This window comes from Etheostoma cragini, chromosome 18 (genome assembly GCF_013103735.1).
Source record: "Etheostoma cragini isolate CJK2018 chromosome 18, CSU_Ecrag_1.0, whole genome shotgun sequence".
NCBI lineage: Eukaryota > Metazoa > Chordata > Actinopteri > Perciformes > Percidae > Etheostoma > Etheostoma cragini.
The window spans coordinates 7,598,477-7,619,101 of NC_048424.1; the positions used below are offsets into that span (position 1 = coordinate 7,598,477).

The 20,625-nt window shown below is 42.2% G+C and overlaps 3 protein-coding genes across 4 annotated transcripts in view; 1 reads left to right on the forward strand and 2 right to left on the reverse strand.

Annotated features, from left to right (window-relative positions):
• Positions 1-7,806, reverse strand: part of LOC117961696 (zinc finger protein 106-like) — an 8,946-nt gene extending 1,140 nt beyond the window's left edge. The window contains exons 1-18 of one of the 2 annotated variants that reach the window (XM_034900555.1): positions 7,704-7,806; positions 7,136-7,269; positions 6,955-7,016; positions 6,303-6,503; positions 4,989-6,209; positions 4,538-4,892; positions 4,376-4,436; positions 3,941-4,095; positions 3,772-3,832; positions 2,918-3,695; positions 2,666-2,828; positions 2,251-2,385; positions 1,921-2,037; positions 1,252-1,443; positions 996-1,058; positions 725-844; positions 295-366; positions 96-167 (exon numbers count right to left, since the gene is read on the reverse strand). In XM_034900555.1, coding sequence (XP_034756446.1) covers positions 96-167; positions 295-366; positions 725-844; positions 996-1,058; positions 1,252-1,443; positions 1,921-2,037; positions 2,251-2,385; positions 2,666-2,828; positions 2,918-3,695; positions 3,772-3,832; positions 3,941-4,095; positions 4,376-4,436; positions 4,538-4,892; positions 4,989-6,209; positions 6,303-6,503; positions 6,955-7,016; positions 7,136-7,267 — 3,960 coding nt within the window. In that variant the 5' untranslated portion in view covers positions 7,268-7,269; positions 7,704-7,806. Of the gene's footprint in view, positions 1-95; positions 168-294; positions 367-724; positions 845-995; positions 1,059-1,251; positions 1,444-1,920; positions 2,038-2,250; positions 2,386-2,665; positions 2,829-2,917; positions 3,696-3,771; positions 3,833-3,940; positions 4,096-4,375; positions 4,437-4,537; positions 4,893-4,988; positions 6,210-6,299; positions 6,504-6,954; positions 7,017-7,135; positions 7,270-7,703 lie in introns of both variants that reach the window. The other variant, XM_034900554.1, reaches the window with a different exon arrangement.
• A 569-nt stretch (positions 7,807-8,375) lies between these two features.
• On the forward strand, positions 8,376-10,413 carry churc1 (churchill domain containing 1). The gene is made up of 4 exons (XM_034900567.1): positions 8,376-8,589; positions 8,812-8,947; positions 9,608-9,678; positions 10,041-10,413. The coding sequence occupies exons 1-4, from the start codon at positions 8,551-8,553 to the stop codon at positions 10,131-10,133; spliced, it is 339 nt and encodes a 112-aa protein (XP_034756458.1). The 5' UTR covers positions 8,376-8,550; the 3' UTR covers positions 10,134-10,413.
• A 1,435-nt stretch (positions 10,414-11,848) lies between these two features.
• Positions 11,849-20,123, reverse strand: ttbk2b (tau tubulin kinase 2b). The gene is made up of 15 exons (XM_034900561.1): positions 19,862-20,123; positions 19,270-19,392; positions 19,017-19,164; positions 18,430-18,503; positions 18,180-18,320; positions 17,968-18,072; positions 17,284-17,349; positions 17,110-17,202; positions 16,888-17,013; positions 16,640-16,797; positions 16,195-16,387; positions 15,621-15,835; positions 15,041-15,506; positions 13,859-14,559; positions 11,849-13,127 (listed from the first exon to the last, which is right to left on the reverse strand). Exons 2-15 carry the CDS (start codon positions 19,336-19,338, stop codon positions 12,776-12,778), a joined length of 2,907 nt encoding a protein of 968 aa, XP_034756452.1. The 5' UTR covers positions 19,339-19,392; positions 19,862-20,123; the 3' UTR covers positions 11,849-12,775.
• Between the last annotated feature and the right edge of the window lie 502 nt (positions 20,124-20,625).

The window sequence follows — 20,625 nt, forward strand, 5'->3', positions numbered from 1 at the left end:
ATATATATCTCTCATCTGACTAAAAATTAGATTTAGATTAGATTTTCCTTCATTCATTTTCTGTATAATGATGTTAGAAGATGTTGAGTAGTTACCCAGCAGCGGTAGTTCTTCATCAAGTTGAGCTTCACAGCTTGAACACTGCCATCATAACAGCCTGTATAGATCTGGGTGGGATAAACAATGATAGACACATAGTTCAACAATATCCAACCGCCCATCTTTTCAAAAATGATCCTCTGTCATGCAAGCTTAGATTCAACGTCATGGCTGGGCCTGCTTCAGTCCACGTACCACACTCTTATGTACGGCCATGCACATCACCATGTCACTGTGACCCCCGTACACCTGCAGGCGGTCATGGGACTGAAAAGAAACAAATACAACATTCTAATGAATAATATACAGACGATTCACCTGATTTACAAGAAGACAGATACATGTTTTAATTTAAACGAAGCACACACTAGATAGCTGTAGTTTTCCAGAAGTCATTTTTTGACCGACTGTACCTCACTTCCAACACTGCGAATTGAAACTATGAGAATTCTTATTGTTATCAGTAAAGGAAAACAAACTTTTTTGAGTATTTTGCAATGGATGGTGAAGCAGAATGAACTGAATGAAAGAGATTCACATGCAATTATTGGCTTCAATTGATCTGAGGTCTGAGTGTCAAATGGTGGTGTCCACATATATTAAAATGGAGTCATAAATAATGTACCTGTAGCTCATAGACTCGGACCAGTTTATCCAGACAGGCCGTCACCATCACTTTCCCTAAGATCACTATTGATGTGACAGCATGATCGTGACCCTTGTAGATACGAACCAACTCACCCGTCTGCAAATAAAGGACAACAATAGTAACGGTGACAGTGAACGCATGAAGTTGAAAGAAAAACAAACCAACAAACACACATAGACAGACATTCTCTTAAAGGGATGGTTTGGATTAAATACTCTAATACCGATACATAATCTTTAACACTTACGTGGATGTTATGGGCATGAACAGATGTATCACTGGAGCCGCTAAAGACCAGGTCATTCACCACCTGAAAACAACAAAGGAAGTGTTATTTAGTACACCTGACATAAGTAATAACTCTTTGATGATCAATCTTTGGGAATGTGCAAATTGCATGTTCAGTCACTATGGAGAGGTTTGAGAAACATATGAATTTCCAATGATCTGAACAAAAATCTGTTTGAAGTGTAACAGTTTCGGACGTTGGTTTATCTCCTCACCTTCATACAGAGTACAGTTTTGGTGTGACCCTCCAACGTACGCAGCAGCAGGCCACTCTTGGCATCTCGTACACTGATGGTGCTGTCGTAGGAGCCAACCAGCAGCACTCGGCGGGCGCCCTCCTGTGCTGTACCCAGACAGCTCACGCCTCGCGGGCCGTGGCACTCAAGCACATCTAAGTTCTTCAGAGTCTAACGACAGAGATCAGACCAAGGATAAGGGTAACACTGAGACAATGGTTCTGCTGGTTGTAAGCCGCTGTCGGAACATTGCTCTCAAAGCTCTGGCACACAAAAAGTTTAAAGCGAGACCTACAACACCGCAAAATAAGTGGCTACAAATACAGATATGGAAAACAACTAATTCAGCCTGCTCATTCAAATACTCTGGTTACAGGTAAACACAGGTACAAAACATAATCTCATAGAATCTGACTTGGTGCTGCCCCTCGAGATGGGCGCCTTTCATTACTCGATGCCAGACCCTTAATCTTTCAGATTTGGGTCTGGATTTCCGTGCTAACTAAACTAAACCCAGGTTGAGATGGTTGGTTAACTCAAGTTACAGCATATGAGTGCTTTATGATGTCCAAGCATATTAAATACCAACTGGTCATGGTACTGAAATCACAAGTTACTTCCTCTGTGTTAAAAATGATTTTTGCTCACCTTTAACTCATAGCTAGCCACTGCACCATTGGCGAGTCCTGCATACAGGATGTTCCAGGCAATGTGCAAACACAACACTCTGTCTGACAGCGAGATTTGCTCCAGACACTTTGTGGTCTAGAGGAAAAGAAATTAAGACATTGAAAAATGCAAAACAGAAGATAGGAGGCAGTACTAAGCTTACAGAAGTGGGTATGTAATTTAAAGCATGATGATTGAAAACCCCATTAGCAACTCAACCATTAACTGTAAACTAGTGGGAACCCAGTTCTTAGAAGGGTTGCAACGCCAGATACAAATCAGAACATGGCTACCTGAGACTTTTTGTACCTTTATGCTGAAACAGCGAATAGTCTGGTCACTGGATCCGGTGTAGAGGCGTGACGGCACGTTTGGAAGGGACGACACCAGAAGACAGTTGACTTTGTTTGTGTGACCCTCAAAGACTGCTTGGCACTCCCTGGTCTGGATACACAGACACATTTTTTTTTACTTTTTTTTTTTTCTTTGCTGCTTGGTATTTTAAAATGATAAAATTGTACATATGATAAAATTCAGGATAAATGTTCAACTGAAGTGAGTAGAGTTTCTTTTTTTGATGAAAAAATGATTTGTAATTTAACGCATTGTAAAAAAGCAGAACAGTCCTTATTACATCTGCTTATTGTCTGAGGAAGGATCCAGTTGTCAGCAGGGACAAAGTTGGACCAAAGTGGGTATTCATTGTAAACCGTGAGCAACATACCATCAGACTGTAGGCCCGGGCTGTGTTGTCCCCTGAACACGTGTACAACCGACCCTCGTGAACATGGAGGCCGTGGACGGGGCCCGTGTGATTGAAAAAAGATCCCACGGACGGCTCCTCATCCTCGACTGCGTCAACTGGCACAAACTTGGCCTCAACTTTTCTGAGTGGTCAAGAGTAAAAAGTCGGTCACACTTCACATGTGAAGCAATGCTTGTAATGTTTGAGATTCTAAACCAAATGTTATCTCACCTCTCGGTGTAATTTTGCTGAGACGTCTGTGTGCTTAATGAACTGAACTCCACACTGACTGACTTCTCAGGAGGCTCTTGGTGGACTGGAACATTTGGTGCGGCTTCACTGTCCGATTCATCGATGTCGATGACCACCAGGCCGGAGGGCTCCACCATTTTGACGGAGGCGTCGCTCTCGTTCCCTCCATCGTCGTCCGGTGCTGCAGCAGATGCATTTTGACCTCTTTTGGGGTCAAAAGTGGAGACTGGCTTCTCTGCTACTGGCTCTTTTTCTTTAACTTGTTCTATGCAGAGATTTCCTCCCATCTCTTCCTCAGAATCACTGTCAGCTGACATCCTCACTGTCTGTTGCCCGGCAGATGATTCGGGCAAATTATTTGTATTTGCTGATGTGGAGCACTCTGTTTTGAGTTGATTGAGAGGGGTAACAGCAGTTGTATGAGCAGCTAAGTGTGGTGACTGATGCAGCAGGGAAGGAAGCAATGGTTGGTTTGCAGGTACTTGAAGTATATCGGGGTTACAGGACAATGTTATGGGAAATGGACTGGCCTGTCCAGCTGGGGTTAGTTGGACTATTTCTTGCTTAACTGGCATGGCTGGCAGGGCAAGGGGGCTAATGGAAGATGCTGGGTTTGTGGGAGATTGTTGCTGGCTGTAGAAGGTTGGGAAAGCACTAAAGGAAGGAAGGGGAGAGAGTCTTGGCTGCACGCTAGCATTGGCCCCTGCTGATGAAAAGGTCGCTTTCTCGGCTACATTAGATGCACCTGTGTACCCTCCTAAAAGAGATTAAGAAAAATGTAAACTACTTTTTGCGTATGAAGCCATTTAAAGCAAAGGGTAAATTTACTGTACCTTGCATCCCTTGCAGGATTTCAATGCGCTGGGATCTCAGACTGTTGACCTCAGCAGTGAACTATAACAGCAGAAATAACAATTTAATGTAAACCATGAAAAGACTGAGGAAAAGGTTATATATAAAAAAAATAAAAAAAAGAATGTCTGTGTCCATTAGTGGTGTTACCTGCTGTCTCAATAGAAGGAGTCTTTGGACTTCTGTGTAGGCAGCCTGCAGGGCATTGCGAGCCTGGACCAGAGACTTGTCCAGATCCTGCAATGAGTGACTCAGCTCATCCTCTCTCAGAGACACTGCCAAGAGCTGGTCCATTTGGCTCTGGTCTGTTCGGTAGGAAAACAAGAAAAACATATACACACACTGCAATTTATTGGATGACTTTTTTAATTGTAATCTGATGACCAAAATGGGATCAAAACGTCCTACAAATATATTTTTGGTGTGTCAGCTCTCTTTTTTAATTTATGCCATTTCCAATAGACTTTTACCTACATGTTAGTGTACATATATTTTCACTTGAAACACATGATACACTTGTCACTGCATGTTAGAATTACACATTATGGAAATCCTAAATAAAAGCACTCAATATATCAGAATCACCTTTGTTTGACTTTGTTTTTTTCTTTTTCCCACTTGGCTCCTTATCAGAAATGTCATCATTCTGTAAGAACACACAACAATTTAATTTCCAATTCATACAAAAAACGTGTATCACCAAGATGTTACAGCTGTGCCCAACACTTAACACTGTATAATACTCACCATGTTGTGTTTCCTCTTGCTGGCACTACTGTTGGCTCTTAAATCTCCATTCTCATCCTTCAAGTTCAGCTCCACCTTCACAGAGAGAGCTTTGACTGTCTTACTGCTGCAGCCTTCCAGTGCTGCACCAGGCTGCTCCAAAGGCTCCTGCAGCTGAGAAGCTGACTGTGTTTCTGGATGAGAGTCATTATTTGTTGTATGCTGGGGCAGAGGAGGTAGATTGGTCCAGTGTGCACCTGAAGGACTGTTTGGGAACGACTCCCAGTGAAAGCCTTCTGACAGACTTATGTCATTGTCCCTTGCTTGTGTTGAGCTTTCTTGGTCAGACAGAGGGTTCACAAACTGAATTCCAAACCTGTCACACACAGAATTAATACAAAAAAAAAACACTGTAACTTATGGCAAACAAAGGGTAAAACGGATACAGTTGAAAAGACAAGAAGAGGTTTACCTGGGTGTTCCTTTGCCACTTTTCTGCTTTTTCATTTTTGTCTCTTCAGATATCATCCTCCAGTTTGACTTACTCTTGGCCCCTGATGAGCTGAACAATTTATTCAGGGTAGGTTTAAGCCCAGCCTCTTCCCCCCCCTGAACTTTGGCTAAGTCGTGAGCAACCCGCACCTTTTGGGTGACGTTCAGGTTGGGCTCAGAGGATGTGGTCGAGCACTGGCTGTCGGTGGTCCCCTGAGCTTCTCTCTCCCTGCTGTTTGATGGTCCATTTGAGTAACTTGCAAACATTGAGCTCTTCTCACAATGCTGAGTTGTTCCTTTTGTCACTTTGAATGTTGCCTGCTTGTTACCAACATTGGAGGTATCAGTGCTGTTGACCTGTGAAGATTGCACAGGTGAAGCATCAGGAGAGGTGATGTGAAGTGTAGCACTGATGACATCGTTCCTAAAGGAGCCACCTGTCCGCTGCTCTTTCTCAGCTCCAGCTTGTTGAGTGGTGCTGTGATCAGCCACCCGGACGCCTACATCACTGTTCTGCTTCCGGGCTTCACGGTCAGCTCTGCAAGGCTCCCTCACGCCCAGTGCTCTCCTGATTTGCCGTAGCATTGCACTGACATCGACGTCCCGTATGGGAGCTGCGTTGGCGGATCCGTTTGCTGGATCCGGTTGAGCTGAACATTCTCGTGCTGGCTGAGTAGATCCCGTACTCTCATTCTGGTCATGAACAAAGATGATGGCTCCATTATGAGGAAGGTGATCACTGGTAAAGTCTCCATCGTATTTCTGGTTGTAATAGCCTATCTGGCTGATGGGTTTTCTTCCTGGCTTGTTGTCTGGTCTTCTAACAAGTCTGCCTGTTTGGGAGGTCTCAATTTTGACCGAAAAGTTTTCATCATACCTTAGCTGCTGAGCTGATTGGGTGAACTGGTCTCGAACATGAGGGGAATGACCTGCAGGCTCCCTTGACAAACAAGGCAATCTTCCACTTTGATTCTGCAGAGTTGATTCTCTTTGGTGAAGAGGCCTTTGCAGACTGGACACTTTATTCTCTTTGTTCTGAACAACAGCATTGTTTCCTCCTTGCTGGTAGGTTTTCTCTTGCAGTCTCCTCATCTTCACTTGTTTGGAATTGTTTTTATGGCTGGCTCCTTGTTGCATGTTTGCACGCTGCTGACCAGCTACTTGCTTCTGTTTCTTTTTTTCCTTGCACTTTACTTTCTTCCTTTAATAGAAACCAAATCCAGAGTTAGTCAAACATATTACAACATAGAGAGTATAAATATGCAAACAGATAAACAGGTGAAATTATTACTCCTCTTTTTTTAGTGTCTTGTTTCTCTTCAAGATGTGGTCCATGGTCTCTTTGCTCAGAGTCTTACACAGAGAGATGGGCTTTATATTTTTAGCAATCAAACTCTTCAACTCGGCTTTGTGTTGCGCAGTGGTAATGTGCTCAGCATACTGATTTAAGCCCATGGAAGATGCTTTACACGCCTGGCAGTCATGAAATGAATCCCTGTCAATGGAAAAACACAACAACATTTTGTCAGTTATAAGTAGATGTCTGAGTTAATGCATGTTAGGATTATGTTATCTCAGTAAGGCAGGAAAAGACTCTGGGGCTAGGTTATCATTTGATTTTGTTCACACAACACCTGACTTTTAGTACAATAGCAAACAAATCTCTAAACTTAACTCTTAAGTCTTAATAAAATTGGTACTCTTTGAGCTATGAACACGTGAGGTGGCACAACAACGTTTTGGAGATTCAATACCCAGCTGAGGGGAATACTCCAACCTTGACATGCTTTGCATAAGCTGCCATCGTTTTTCATACTATGCCTCCAACCAAAGTGTCTTAGGAAGGGCATTATGTATGTTTGCTGGTGTATTTTGCAAATATTGTGAACAATAATTGCTTAAAAGAGAACAGTTACACATTTGTATTTCTGACAAATATCACTCACTTGCCCAGCACTGTCTCCAGCTCTCTGTGATGCAGCATACCATGCACATGCTCGAGTGCTTCCTGTAGTTAAGAGAAAATATGTCCAAAGTATACATCATTTAGAATGTCTGTAGGTTGGGGGGCATACTAGCCAGCACAGTTAATCATTTAAATGTCTTGGTCAAGTTGGAGCCACTTACAATTTTCAAATAAGACCTGCGACACAAAACACAGTAGTTTTTGATGGCCTTCTGGGAGAACCGTGGGTGGCTGGACTTCTTCTTCCCAGGCGTTTTGCCCACCTTGCCAGGTGGGGTTTGAACATGTGCCATTTCTGGAGAGGTGAAACAAGAACAGGGTATAACTTAACCTATAGCTATGCAGTAGCACTACATATGGGGTGAATAAAGCCCAACTGCAGTGTCTCACTGTAATACTATCATCGCAGAATAAAGAGTGTAGCCCATAAAATATTACGTGAGATATACGTGGTATTTACGTCAAATCGGTAGGCTATTAGGTGACTGCTGGGCACAGTTAACAACCCATTCTAACGTTACACTGCAATCGTCGAGTCTAAACTTATAACGTTAATGTTCACAGTAGCACAACGTGGTTGTCAAGTTAGAACTAGCCAGCGTTCACGTTAGAGGTGGACTAAATAGATCAACGCTCCCCGCGTTACAATGCACACAAGCTGGTGGGCATGTTAACGGCATTTAGGTAAATTGTTAATGACAAGATGTTAAGTAGCAATATGAATATTACCAGACAAATTTCACATGGTAACAAAACTCAACTGCAGCTAAGACGCCATGTTTGCTTACGTAAATTACGTCATGTTTCCGCTGGCCAATCGTTAGCTAAAAATGACACCGGAAGTTTGGCGGTGGTGTCCTTCTCGATCTACCTTCAAGTGTTTAAAATATGGGATAAGAGCATAGACCGTCATACGTTATATGAGATATTTTTACGCTCTAATGAGCCACATGGGACCAGCGTTACACGTAGAAGAGGAGTTTTGCCAAAAACGACATAGACTGGAGCTACATATTACAAATACTACATATTTACCGGATGTAAAAAGAAGCAGTTTCAAAGATTTTCTATGAGCAGCACTACAGAACGTTGTGAATAGATGAAACGTTGTGTACTATTGTGTAATAACATACTTAATTTATATTTATTTTGCTGACATCAGCTATTTACACAGCTACAATTTCTATTTAGCATAGCAATTCGCGAATGACTTTAGTATACGTGTTGCCAGGTGTCGCGAGAGCCTGTTGCTGAGACAGAAACAGGTTTCGAACATAGACTGTATATATATTATATAATTAATATTAACGGTCTATGGTTTCGAACAAAGTTAATTTTTTCCTGACTTTACTTTTTTGGGGGGGATCGGTCAAATGTGTTCACAAGCCTTGTCGTCTCCTAAAGAGGCGTGGCATACATCCATGGGCGAAACCCACGTGACAGAGATACAGGAAATCACACTGAGTTGGGGTTTGGGCGTCTCTTTTCCTCTTCTCTAAATACTCTGTACAAACCGTATCTGGCAGTTTATATTGTTTTGTCGCCAACTGACTATTGAAAAATTATTCAAGTTAAAATGTGCAACGGCTGTGTACAAAAAGAATACCCAGACCGGGTAAGTCTGACAAACACAAGCTAATTTACGCTAAATGTATTGATACTGATACTATTGTTACCTGATAGATTAATTATTTAGCTAAGTTAGGTGAATCAACCACCTGAAGCGATGATGTCCTGCTCAAGTAAAACGTTACAATTCAGGGTGAAAGCAAAAAGAAATTCAGGATGAAAGCAAAAAGAGTTTCATGTGATGCTGTTCTTGTGATTTCCTGCCCAGGGGAACACTTGTTTGGAGAATGGCTCTTACCTGATGAACTACCAGGGCTGTGCCAACTGCCATCAGAGGGACTTTGTGCTGATCAGCAATAAAGCCACAGAGGATGATGATGGAGAGGAGATCGTAACATACGACCGTTAGTCATTTTCTTGAGCTCCTGACACATTTTTACCAACCAGTTCCTAAAAACCTTCAGTCATTTGTGCACTGTTTTTTTTTTTAAAAGTCCCTTTGTGTCCTCCAAGGTAAATCCTAATGCTGCAGCATGCAGTGCTATATCTAGGGAATAGGGTGCTTCCAACGTTGTGGCAACCCATTTTGGGGAAGATGTTTTTCCTGTTTCAACATGCCACATTCCATAAAGAAATGTTTTCCCAATTGGGGTGGAAGAATTTGACTGGCTTGCACACAGCTCTGACCTCATCCCCATTTCTATACCTTTAGGGTGAACTGGAATATCAGCTGTGAGCCAGGACATATCCCCCAACATCAGTCACCGACCTCACTAATGCTCTTGTGGCTCAATGGGACCAAATCCCTGCAGCCAAGTTCCGAAATCATGTGGAAAGCCTTTGAAGAAGGGTGGAGGCAGTTATAGCAGCATATTAAGGTGTCTGAATGGATTTGGCTATATAGCATATTTCTTTAGAAGGTCTTGTTAAAAAAGCAAAAAGTACCAGAATCTTTCATAATTCACCAAAAGTTAGCAGCTACTAGTGTTAATAATCCCAACCTTGTAAGAAACGCTACCAAGCATGTTTAACAATAATCCACTAATGTCCATTTATCCTTCCAGATGTTTGCAAAAATTGTGACCATGTCATCGCCAGGCATGAATACACTTTCTCTGTTGTTGATGAATACCAGGTAAGGCATCTCTACACTGGTTTATTGACCTTTAAATGCGTAATAGGGCCAAACCTGTTATACATTGTATCATAGACTTCAGGCTCCTGTGGGAGAAAGGAGAAGGAGCACTTATAAGCTGTTTTATATCCCAGTTTGGTCTGCTGTATTGTATTGAAGTTTGTTTGTCTGTTCTGATGTTTGATGATGATGTTGAGGGTGGTAGTTTTTTTACTTAGACTGCTATACTTTTACAAAGTAACACATTTACCTTCTGGTACTCCCAAAGAAACCTAACCTACTAATTTAACAGAAATAAGGGTTAGTTGTTGCCACTGTATAGTCTTAAACTATTTATATTAAGTCTGTTTTGTGCGGTCCAGGAGTACACCATGCTCTGCATGCTGTGTGGAAAGGCAGAGGACTCCATCAGTGTGTTACCAGATGACCCCAGACAGTCTGCGCCTCTCTTCTAGACCTTACACCTGCAGGTCACTTTTTAGATAGTGTCACAACCACGGACGTGTTGCTGGCTGCCCTCATCAGGGTTCCAATCTTTTTTTTTTATCATGCATTCAAAATTGTATGCACATTTTCATTTTAAGTACACCGTATTTTAAGTCTTTGGCTGTTTATAAACTACTGTATGCTGATATCAGTTGAGCAGGACATATAACTTAATATTTTCCTACATGACAACAACTATTCTGTATTTGAATTTACGATGTACTGTAAATAAATATTTTTTACATTTTATCACCATCTGCATTTTACTGCCCAACACATCATTTCTGATTTTGCAAAGTCGGAATGGCAAAAAAAAGCTAGTATGACAAAATAAGGGAGTTTACCGTGCAGCTATAGAAATAAATCAGCTTTGTTTTTATCCAAAAAATGCTATAATTTGTTTATTTCAAATGTTAGGATGAAAATAATGTATATGACTAAATGGTTCAAAGTTATTTATTTTTGCCAAAAGCTTGCCCCTGAATAATATGTCTCATTGCCACCAAACTGCAGTGTTTTAAACCTGAAGCTTGGGAAAGATAAAATCCAATCTTCACAGTTATGAACCATTTGTGAAGTTGCTTGAGATTGAAACTTAATTTCTGACTTTAGAAATGGCAGTTAAAAAAAAAATAAATAAACATATGTACACTAACCTAGACAAGAAGTTCTTTTAAGTGGTCAGAACAAATTTCAAATATTTCCATGACAGCTGGTCAAGCTGACTCGAAAGCTCCAGAATAGAAGTGAGATTGGTTTTGTTAATTAAGTTGCTTGTTAAAGTTCCAACATCTGGCCGTTTGTTGCGTTGCAATCAAGAGTCATTACAGCCCCTTCCTTATCTACATAAACAGACACACCTTAGTTGATGTTTTGGGGAAAGAAATGTTTTCAGAGTGGGGACAGTGTTGGCCTGATGTTATACTCAGATTCTAGTCAGAAAATGATTCTGATACTGCTCCGTTGGCCGCAATTATGGGGGGGTGTTTCAACCGAACCAGGAAAGAAAATTCCTCTACACTCAATTGGATAGACCTAAAACCAATCAGAGCAACAGAGTATGTGACCTATGTTGAGTTTTTGCCAAATCCCGTTGGAAAGATGGCTAAAACATATTTCCGATCAAGAAATGCCTTGATCGCTGTTCTGTTCCTCTTTTAAAATGAATGAGCTAATGATATCATCTATAAAGGACGCAATGGCAGAATCTACACATCTTAACTTAATCACAACTTGAAAATTACAAAAACACTTCATTTCATAAATGTGTTCAGTCAAGATTTAGCTGTCTACTTTGACTGTCTTTTCCCATTTATCTGATCAGTGACAGTTCTGCTAAGATTGGGACTATTCCCGTAGACACTAGTTCTAATAAGAATCAATCACTGTGGATTATCCAGAATAACTGGGGCACTGTTGCTGCCGTTTCCAGTGCTGGGAGTGTCACAAAACAAATTCCATTCAATTGTATTGAGGTTGTGGCAGAAATCTCAGAGACAGACATAATTTTATATATATATTTATTTGCCTGAGGGACATTAACTCTCAGGCAAATAAAACCAAAACAATCTGCAAAACCTCTACGAGTGAAAAAGGAAATAGGGAGCAAATTTAGGCAAACTGCCCCTTTAAAACAAAAACTGCAGCAGGTTTAGCCACAAAGTAACATTTTTAAGATCTGGCATTTATTGAATTTACTTATTTAATATGTATTTTAAATTGTGATAAAACAAAATGCAACAATCAGACATGATAAACAGGTTCAATTTGTATCAGTTTTTTTACTTTATCATCTACTTGATGTAAGAAATAAAATTGCACATCATTGCTGGTCTACATTATAATGTATATTAATTAGAAGCAGTTCAACAAAAGTACAGATGTCTTAGCGGATTTTACCAATGAATTTAAAAAAATCATTTGCAATGATACTCATGCACTTTTACAATACTTAGGTATGAGTGCACTTACATGTACATTCTAATATGCAGATGCGTTTTGCAGGACAAATATTTTTTAGCAAAGTAAAAGCAGACTACTACACTGTGATATGCCAAATGAACAATTTGTATAAAATACATTAATTAATCTAGCCGTTTTACAGGAGTGAGGTCAACATGGGGCTGCATGCCCTGGTTCTATACATGAATGTTGATTTTGGTATACTACGTGAGGTGGTATTTACTTTTAGTGTTCTTAATGTGATTACATGGTTCCTATTAGTGTTCATTATGTCCTCATGGTGCATATCTACAATTAGCATCATTTTTACATCCTTCGGACATTAAACATTATCTTTTTGGTCTCATCTTAGGCCTATATGGAGAGTTAAGAGAAGAGTTAAAATGAGAGGTAAGAGTTGGCAATCTTAAGGTTTTCTCAACCTTTTTGTTTCAACTGCAGGTATCAAGCCACATTGTCAAGTATTTTGAGAGACACATCCAACAAATGAATGAATAAATAAATAAATACAATTTATACATTTTACATTACATACAGTACATTCCCTTGAGTAAATACCGTATTTACACATGCTATCAGCCACTGGATGTGAAACAGCCTCTCGCTACAGTTGCACTATCCGGATCAGTCACTTGTGTGTCAAATACAGTCATCGACTCACTTTGCCGGAGCCTTTACTCTCGTGGATGAGACCCCTTCCCCTGGAGCTGTGGCCCCACTGACCCTGCCCTCCGAACCTGTCATGTGGGTGAGGGTGCCGAGGGGGAGGGGAGCTGGAGAAGCTAGATGGAGAGCGGCTGCGTCCCTGCAGTGCCCCGCCATCCCGGAGTTCCTGGCGTGAGGGGGAGGAGCTTAGCGAGCGCTGGAGGGAGGAGGAGGAGCTGCGAGGGCGCGGAGGAGGGCTGAAGAGCATCCCGCTTCGGTCCTGCATCAGCTGAGTCAGACTGGCCAGAAAATCTGCGTCACTAGTGCTACTGGCACGCACTCTTAACCGCCGTCGTCTGGAGAAATGAACACAAGACAATATGATTACAATGCCTTATGTATGATTCCTCATCCTCAGATGTTTCCGTGAAGAGAAGTTAAAATATTGAATATTTATTGTATTTACATGCTGTAAATAACTCTCTAATCAATTTCCTAAATAGGGCCGTAGTCCACCTTTCCCACAATGGATTCAGATGGCCTACCTGTGCACAAGGTGCATTACTGTTTGTTTGGAACTTAATCTCATTAATGACAGCCTCACTGTTTACTTTGCAGTCTTCTAACACCGTACCAGAGCTACTGCTTATACAAACTGAACATTTCCTACAGCTGCTAATTAAACATCACATTAAAAGAATTCAACTGCTAATACATGTGGTGGTTTTTATTGTGAAGCAGAAGTGCGACAAGGACCTTTCATCAAAAATGCGTCAGCAAAACAAGACAACGGCATTTGATGACAGCCGATCAGTTGTAAATATTGCAGGAAGATGTAGAACAAGATGGAGGTGTTTCAGGTGACAGGCTCCTCACCAAGGTTACTACTCCTATTACTTTGCCCTGGTGATGGAAAACTATTAGCAACGTGTACAGCATAAAATCAGAGTGTAGTTGCACATTGTAAAAATGGAAAAAGGCTATAGAGGTCAACAGTGACATTACGGAAGTGAAAATCCCATTTACATTCTAAATCAGGATTTAAATTATTAACCATAATGTTTAGCAAAAAATATATAGTTCATACCTGTTGTCCACACACGGGCGGATGGGTGGTTTCCCAGGAGGTGGTCGAGGCAGAAACCTGCTGGTGAGTTGCTCGGACATGAAGGCGGTGCTCACAGGACGTGGAATCTTACTTTTACTACCTGATGAGGAGGACAGAGAGAGAGGGTCTTCTCCTACACAATCGGACCTGGAGCCTCGCTCTGAGAAGAGCCTGTCTCTTGGCAAAGCGCAAGGAAGGTTGTCACAGGACAAAGATGGAGAGGGTGAGTGGGTGGGGGAGCCGGGGACTGGACTGCTCCAGCGATGACGCCTCTCCAAGTGGAGGTCCCGGCTCGGAGAGTCCAGGGGGTTGCTGGGTTCTCGTACTGGGATGCGACTCAATCTTGGGGACAAGGGAGAGTCTCTTCTCCTGAGCAGAGCTGGCGGGGGAGAGGACGAGACGGTGACGGTGCTCTCCACAGCGCACCCTGCTGTGTCAGCTTGAGGCTGCTGATTCGGCTCGGAGGAGCGATCCGGCAGACCAGAATCACTCTCTGGGTCTCTGTCGTTTGTCAGATGAGCACTGGGGCCTTTGGCTGAACTTGGCACTGGAGTTAACTCCAACCTCCCTCCATCTTTGAAGATTTCCTCTGGGAGTTTTTCAGATTTAGCAGATGGTGGTTCTAGCGGTATTGCTTCACTCCTCTCCTGTACAGGGGAATGTAGCGCACAGCTAGAGGACTGAGAAGAGTTTAAGATTGTTAGAGGGTAGTTGTAAACTTTAAAATATTTGAAAAAAAACTTTGTAACACCCCCCCCACCCCGCCTATAAATTAATAATGAATTAATTATCATTTAGAGCATGTCTAAAGTCCGAAGTATATCTAAGTTGTAGAGGTGCTCAAAACCATGAAAAGTTTGGACATCTTGGTTTCCATGGCAACTAAGCACAAACTTAAGCAACACTGTTCTTATGCTGCATTCACGTTATGGTGGCAGAATGGGAAGAACAAGAACAGGTTGGTAATGTTAGTTAGCCCTAATGCTAACCTTTTAGTAACAGCAGAAAAACCTATACAATCATTTGAGCTGATTTTATGAGTTAATAGCTATTATATTCATATTGTGTACTGTTGTACTTCCAGCCTATATCTATTTCTTTAGTTTAATTTCACAATGCTGCTTTCAGTTCATGCACACCTAAATGTCTGGTCACCCCTACCTGGTCCATCTGGGGTCTTCCCATAATAACAGAGGGCATTTGTCCCAGCATTCCCGGCAGTCGCCTGTGGCCCAGTAACCAAGTGCCGGGCATGGACATCTGTGACAGGACAGGACTGCTCGGCACCGCTGTGGGCTGGCCATCCTGTGGCTCAGAGGACTGGTTCTCAGTCTCGGCGGGCATGTGCATCTCAGGCTTGTCCTCGTGCTGGACCTCACCTTGAGGCTTGGTAGCTCCATAACCGATGCCTTGCTCTAGCTCCAGCATCACCCACTCCTGAGAGTCTCCCTCTTGGGGCACAGGACTAAGGTTCACAGCCACAAAGCCACTGCTTGCTGCGCCCTCTTCATGGTCAGGGGTTGCTGTTCCAGAGTGTTGCTCGTTGCAGGCCGGATGCTGCCCATGTTCCATCTCGGGAATGGATTTCTCCCCAACTTGAAAAAGGACCGGGCGCTGTTTGCCCAAGCTGAAACAAGATATTGTAATTGTTATGGTGAGTTTCTGTCTGTTTCCCAAAAATATATTTTCCTAAGCTCTCACAACTGTATATATTGTAATCTCATGTGTACGGAGTACTAACTAGGCCTCAAGGAAGCGTTCAATGGTGGGCTTGGGTTCGGGTGCAAGCCTCTTTTCAAACGCCAAGCTTTGACTGTGTCTCATCCTCCGGAGTAGTGGCGCAGCCCGCTCCAAGAACATGGTCTCTGATCGCACCCGTCTAGGAGAACTCTGCATGGAGCCGGTGTTGGGGCTCTGGTTCCCCTGATTCTGACTGTGTTCATCCTCGCTCACCACCTGAGGAGAATGAATGACAAGAAGGGTAATTAACAGTATTATTTCATGTGTAACCACAGAAAGAAGCTGTATCAAGACATCCATTTATTAAAATAGAGAGGCAAGCAGTCATTAGTGGGTTTCTATTCAAGCCTAGAAGGAGTAGATGTAGTGATAGATGTTGGCAGGGTCTTATCCATTCATATCTCAGGGCAAAGTCAATATAGTCTTGGGGGAGAGCTTTGTGCATGACATCCACTGCACTGCAGCTAAACTATGCATCTCCAAGCACAGGAAGAGACGGGTTTACATAAGAGTAATATTTCAGCAATGGGTAACATTCTAATTAACATTTATAATAAAAAGTGAATTGCCCTGACCTTTCTGATCATTGGCTGTACATGTTTCTGGTTGCGGTTGCGGTCCATCTCTGACCATACATCCACAGCAGGGGTGGTGGTCGGTGTGGGGATGGGGGGGCAGTTGTCAGCATCGCTGAGGCGCTCCCCTTGCAGGACATCCTCAGTGTTCTCCCTCTGCAGCTCGCCTGGCAGCACTGAAGCATTGGCCATGCTGTGGAGGAAAGGGAAGGTCACCCTGCAGCTCAGCTCAACAGCACAATTTAGAGCAGCGATTTTCTCAGGGATCCCTGACTGTGCAGGATTTGAGTCTAAAAAAAGCTGCGGCTATATATTTCAACACATATCCAACAGAGTATGAAGGAAGTTTGACTAGCTAAAGTGAAACTGCAACAAGGAACCAATTAACAGAATAAAAAGCTATGTGTTAATAGTGATGGAGCATTCTTTCATGAGCTGTAAATACCCCAAGTACGCCGGTGTGAGGCGAGTGAGCTGCTGAGCAGTGTTTGTTGCGGCAGTGTTGGTCAGCATATCCTCCGAGTCACATTTCTCCCAGTCATAAGGGTCATTCTCGAGCACGCTGTGGCTCTTCATAGCGTTCTCAAACACTGACATTAAGAGCTGTCACAGAGAAACCAGAGGGGTCAGCGTTTGACAGCTGGAGGGGTATGAACAGTGTGTGCAAAATATGCCAAACAAGTGAAAGCCAACCTGATAGTCTGGCTTAGTGAAGTAGTCCAATGTCAAGATGTGATCCAGGAAAGTACTAAACTCTGAGGGAAGGTGCTTGAGCATGAGTCGATGGTCATATGTCTCTTTTAGATTTCCTACTTGCTCCTGAGAGTAGGGAGGGGAAAAAGAAGAGTTTGAATGGATACAGCTGCTGCGGATTACTAATTTATACTGACTGGTATACAGTATATAGGCTCATACTTTGTCTTTGATTTTCCTCCAGGGAAGCTGACCAACCATGAATTCAACCAGCATGTAGAAGAGGGACCACAGGTCGTCATGACGACCCATTTCCTACAAATTAGAATTCACAAATGAGTAATTTCAAGGGTACGATATAAAAAATAGCAGAATATGTTTTTGGTCCATGCTTACCTTATTCTTATGAGCATTGATTGAAGCATATCGCACAGTCCCTCTGAAGCCTGCTACAGGACGAGGCTGAAAGAGAATTGAGATATAATATAATAAAGATATAGTAAAATGCAAATAAACTGAAACCCCAAAAAACACGTTTGTTTATAGTTCCTGAAATATCCTTGTGATGTAGCTATAAATACTATGTTAAAGGCAACTGGATTAACTGTTTTAGTCTTTGACATTTCAAACTTTTTGAGATGGTCACATGGGGGCCACTAAGGTCACACAGGTGTCATGTGGAAGTTGGTGTCGGTGACATATTATCTCAACGCTCAAAGAAGTTTTTATACCAATTTGACAAAGTTATAGCTTCTTCCATGTTATTTACGTTACGCTCTAATCCCCATTGGCGAGGACACAAAGAACAGACAGCTGGCAGAGTCAGTGGGGGGAGATTTTTGCTAACTTTGACAAAAATTGTACCGGATAAGAATCTGTAACTCCACCTTTAGTGTTTCTAGATATCCTATCACCTGGATGACTCTAATGCCCTAAGAATAAGTTATACCATACAGTATCAGATTTTTTTTAATTTTTTTAAACCTTCTTATAATAACACTTATCAGCATGCCAGAGTTGAAAGAGTACTTGTGGCATCCTGATTAAAAACCCAAACCATTGCTTTCAGGAAGTACTTACTGGACGGACTTCCTGGTTGGAGTTGGTAAATTGACGGGCCAAGCCGAAATCAAGCATATAGCAGCATCGGCAGGTACTGGCTAGTCGTCCCATCGCAAAGTTAGACTACAATTTTAACAACACAGAAAAAAACAAGCAAGTTCAAGTTAAACGGTCAACTGACTTATACAAATACAAATTTACAAACCAACAAGAGTTTTAGGTCAACTTACAGGTTTAATGTCTCGGTGCAGGAATCCTACAGAGTGGATGCTTTCAATGGCTTCTAGAATCTGCTTGCCAAGTCTCAAAGTTGTGGAGACGGAGAAGGTGCCACGGGTCATGGTTCTGCGCAAATCTGCCAGATTCCTCCCCTAAAGACAGGAAATCAGAGGACAGCGTGTTACAATTATATGACGCAGAGTGGTTGGTGTTGACTGGGAACAAAATACTTGACTAACATTGACTGGTAAAAAATCCTACCTGGAGTTCCATCACCACATAGTTGAAACGATCATTTCGGCCACATCCCACAAAGCGACACACGTGGTCTTTGCCTGTCACAGAAATGTATTATATTATATATTATAGTTAATTTTCTCTCAGCATTTGTATTTACTGATACTGTTCCAGACACAAAGGTGAGATATAGTATGTTGCAAGCGCTGATTGTGTGATATATTTAAATCACTGCTGGGATATTTCAGCAATAGTTAGGGCACTGATTTATAAATATACACCTCCTTCATTCACTGAATGTCTTATCAATGTGTCAGATCAGTTATCAGTTATCAATGTGACTCTGATACACTAGGGTTTCCTACTGGGGTATTGAAGCAAAGACCACTGCAGCTGATATCATATAAAAAATATGAAAAAAGCAGATTTTTACACAGTAAATACTAAAGGTTTGGCTACTGCTCAGCTATCAACTACTAACTAAATTGACAAATAACATCATAAATCGTGATGGAGGTAGTTACCAACTTGGCTAAACGAATTTATGTAGAAAACAGTGTTACTTAGTAATTATCTTGGAATTGTCTGTCACTGACAAGGAAGGGACTCACCCTGAAGTTTCTTTAGCACAGCCACCTCCATCTTCAGCACCTGTTTGGGTTGCTGAGCAGACTCCACCTTTAAGGCTACAGTGGCTTGGCTCAATTGATCCAAAACCTCGTAGATCTCGCCAAACCCACCTCCACCTATCTTCCTTGCCTGAAAAGAAGGGAATATTAAATGTCACCCCAACACGTGGTTGTGGATAAATCATTGCTCTTCATTGTTTGTTTGTTTTAAACATGATTTTGTGATTTCTCTTACCACTTTCCATCTGTCTCTGACCACGTCTACCACTGACAGGATGTCTGTGTGCTCTCCAGCCCCACTCATCCTGAGTGCTCTCAGCTACAGCCTGCACCTGGCATCAGTGACGCAAGCCCCTCACTACAACACAGGGAACACATTTGAAATGCAGGTCTATTAGCTTTTCAAAAATCACAGCACGCTGCATGCTGCTGGGCGTGCAAAAGATTGAAAGATTAAGCATTGCTTGTTACATGTTTTGTGCCTGACACACATGTGATTATGTCATTTAAACTGCTACAACGGTTAGATAAATCTCACGTCTTTAAGGCTCATACAAGACGCTGTCGAGTGCTAGATGGTCTCGAAAATATAAAGCAGCTAGTATTATTCCACTCAGTGGAAAACCACAACCAGGACTAGCGCAACGGCAATCGCTGGTTATAAATAGCCACAAATCGGCCGTTTGAGAGGATTAGCCGTTAGGAAGCTACTCTAGCTAGGGGACTGCGTCCAATGCGGCGGCTCCGGTGGTCCTGTAAATAGGCTAACTAGCATATTTACTAAAGATAAGCGTTAGTTAGGTAGCAACGCTCTCTTGAACCCTCACCTCGCTTCGTTGCACCATTGGGATCCTAGTTAGCATCCAAAAAGTCCCCATGTTCCCAGTCTGTTGTTAGCTAGCCGGGTCATTCTAAACAGTTGTTTATTTTAGAAATGAGATAATAATGGTGACGGATCATAGTTGACGTTAGCCAGAGTTAGCCCGCTAGCTGCTAACGGATGGGGAGCGCTGATCCCCAGTGCTGTTTCACAGCGGCGGTGCTGACGTCACAGCGCTCGTGTCTGTTGGTCGATCCGCGAACCCCTGCGACGTTTTTCTGGTTGAACATCGAGATTTGCTTTAGCTCCTTAGTAAGTTAGCACTGACCTATTGATGCTATTGTTTATTTATTATGATGGCATGGCTGCTGTTTTCATTTCATGGATAGGCTTTGCATTTTTCTTTCCACAATGAGATATGTAATTGTAAGTTATGAATTAAAAAAACGGTAGCTCCTGCATCCAGTGTGAAGGGTCACATAATAACACGGAGCACAGACGAACTAAATGTGGTATCAAAAGCGCACTGGACAAGGTAAGGAGGGATAACACTCACCAGCATTGGGTCACCATTCAAACTGAGCAGTTGTGAGCATCGTTCTCGAGAAATAAACATTCAGAGTAGAACAGTTCTTGCAGGAATGCTGGTGTTCCTGGTAAAAAATATAGATTATTATTATTTTAAATGATGAGCATCAAAATATACTTAAAGTACTCAAAAAGTATTTATTTAGCAAAATGGCCCATTTCAGAATCATTTACATTATTACT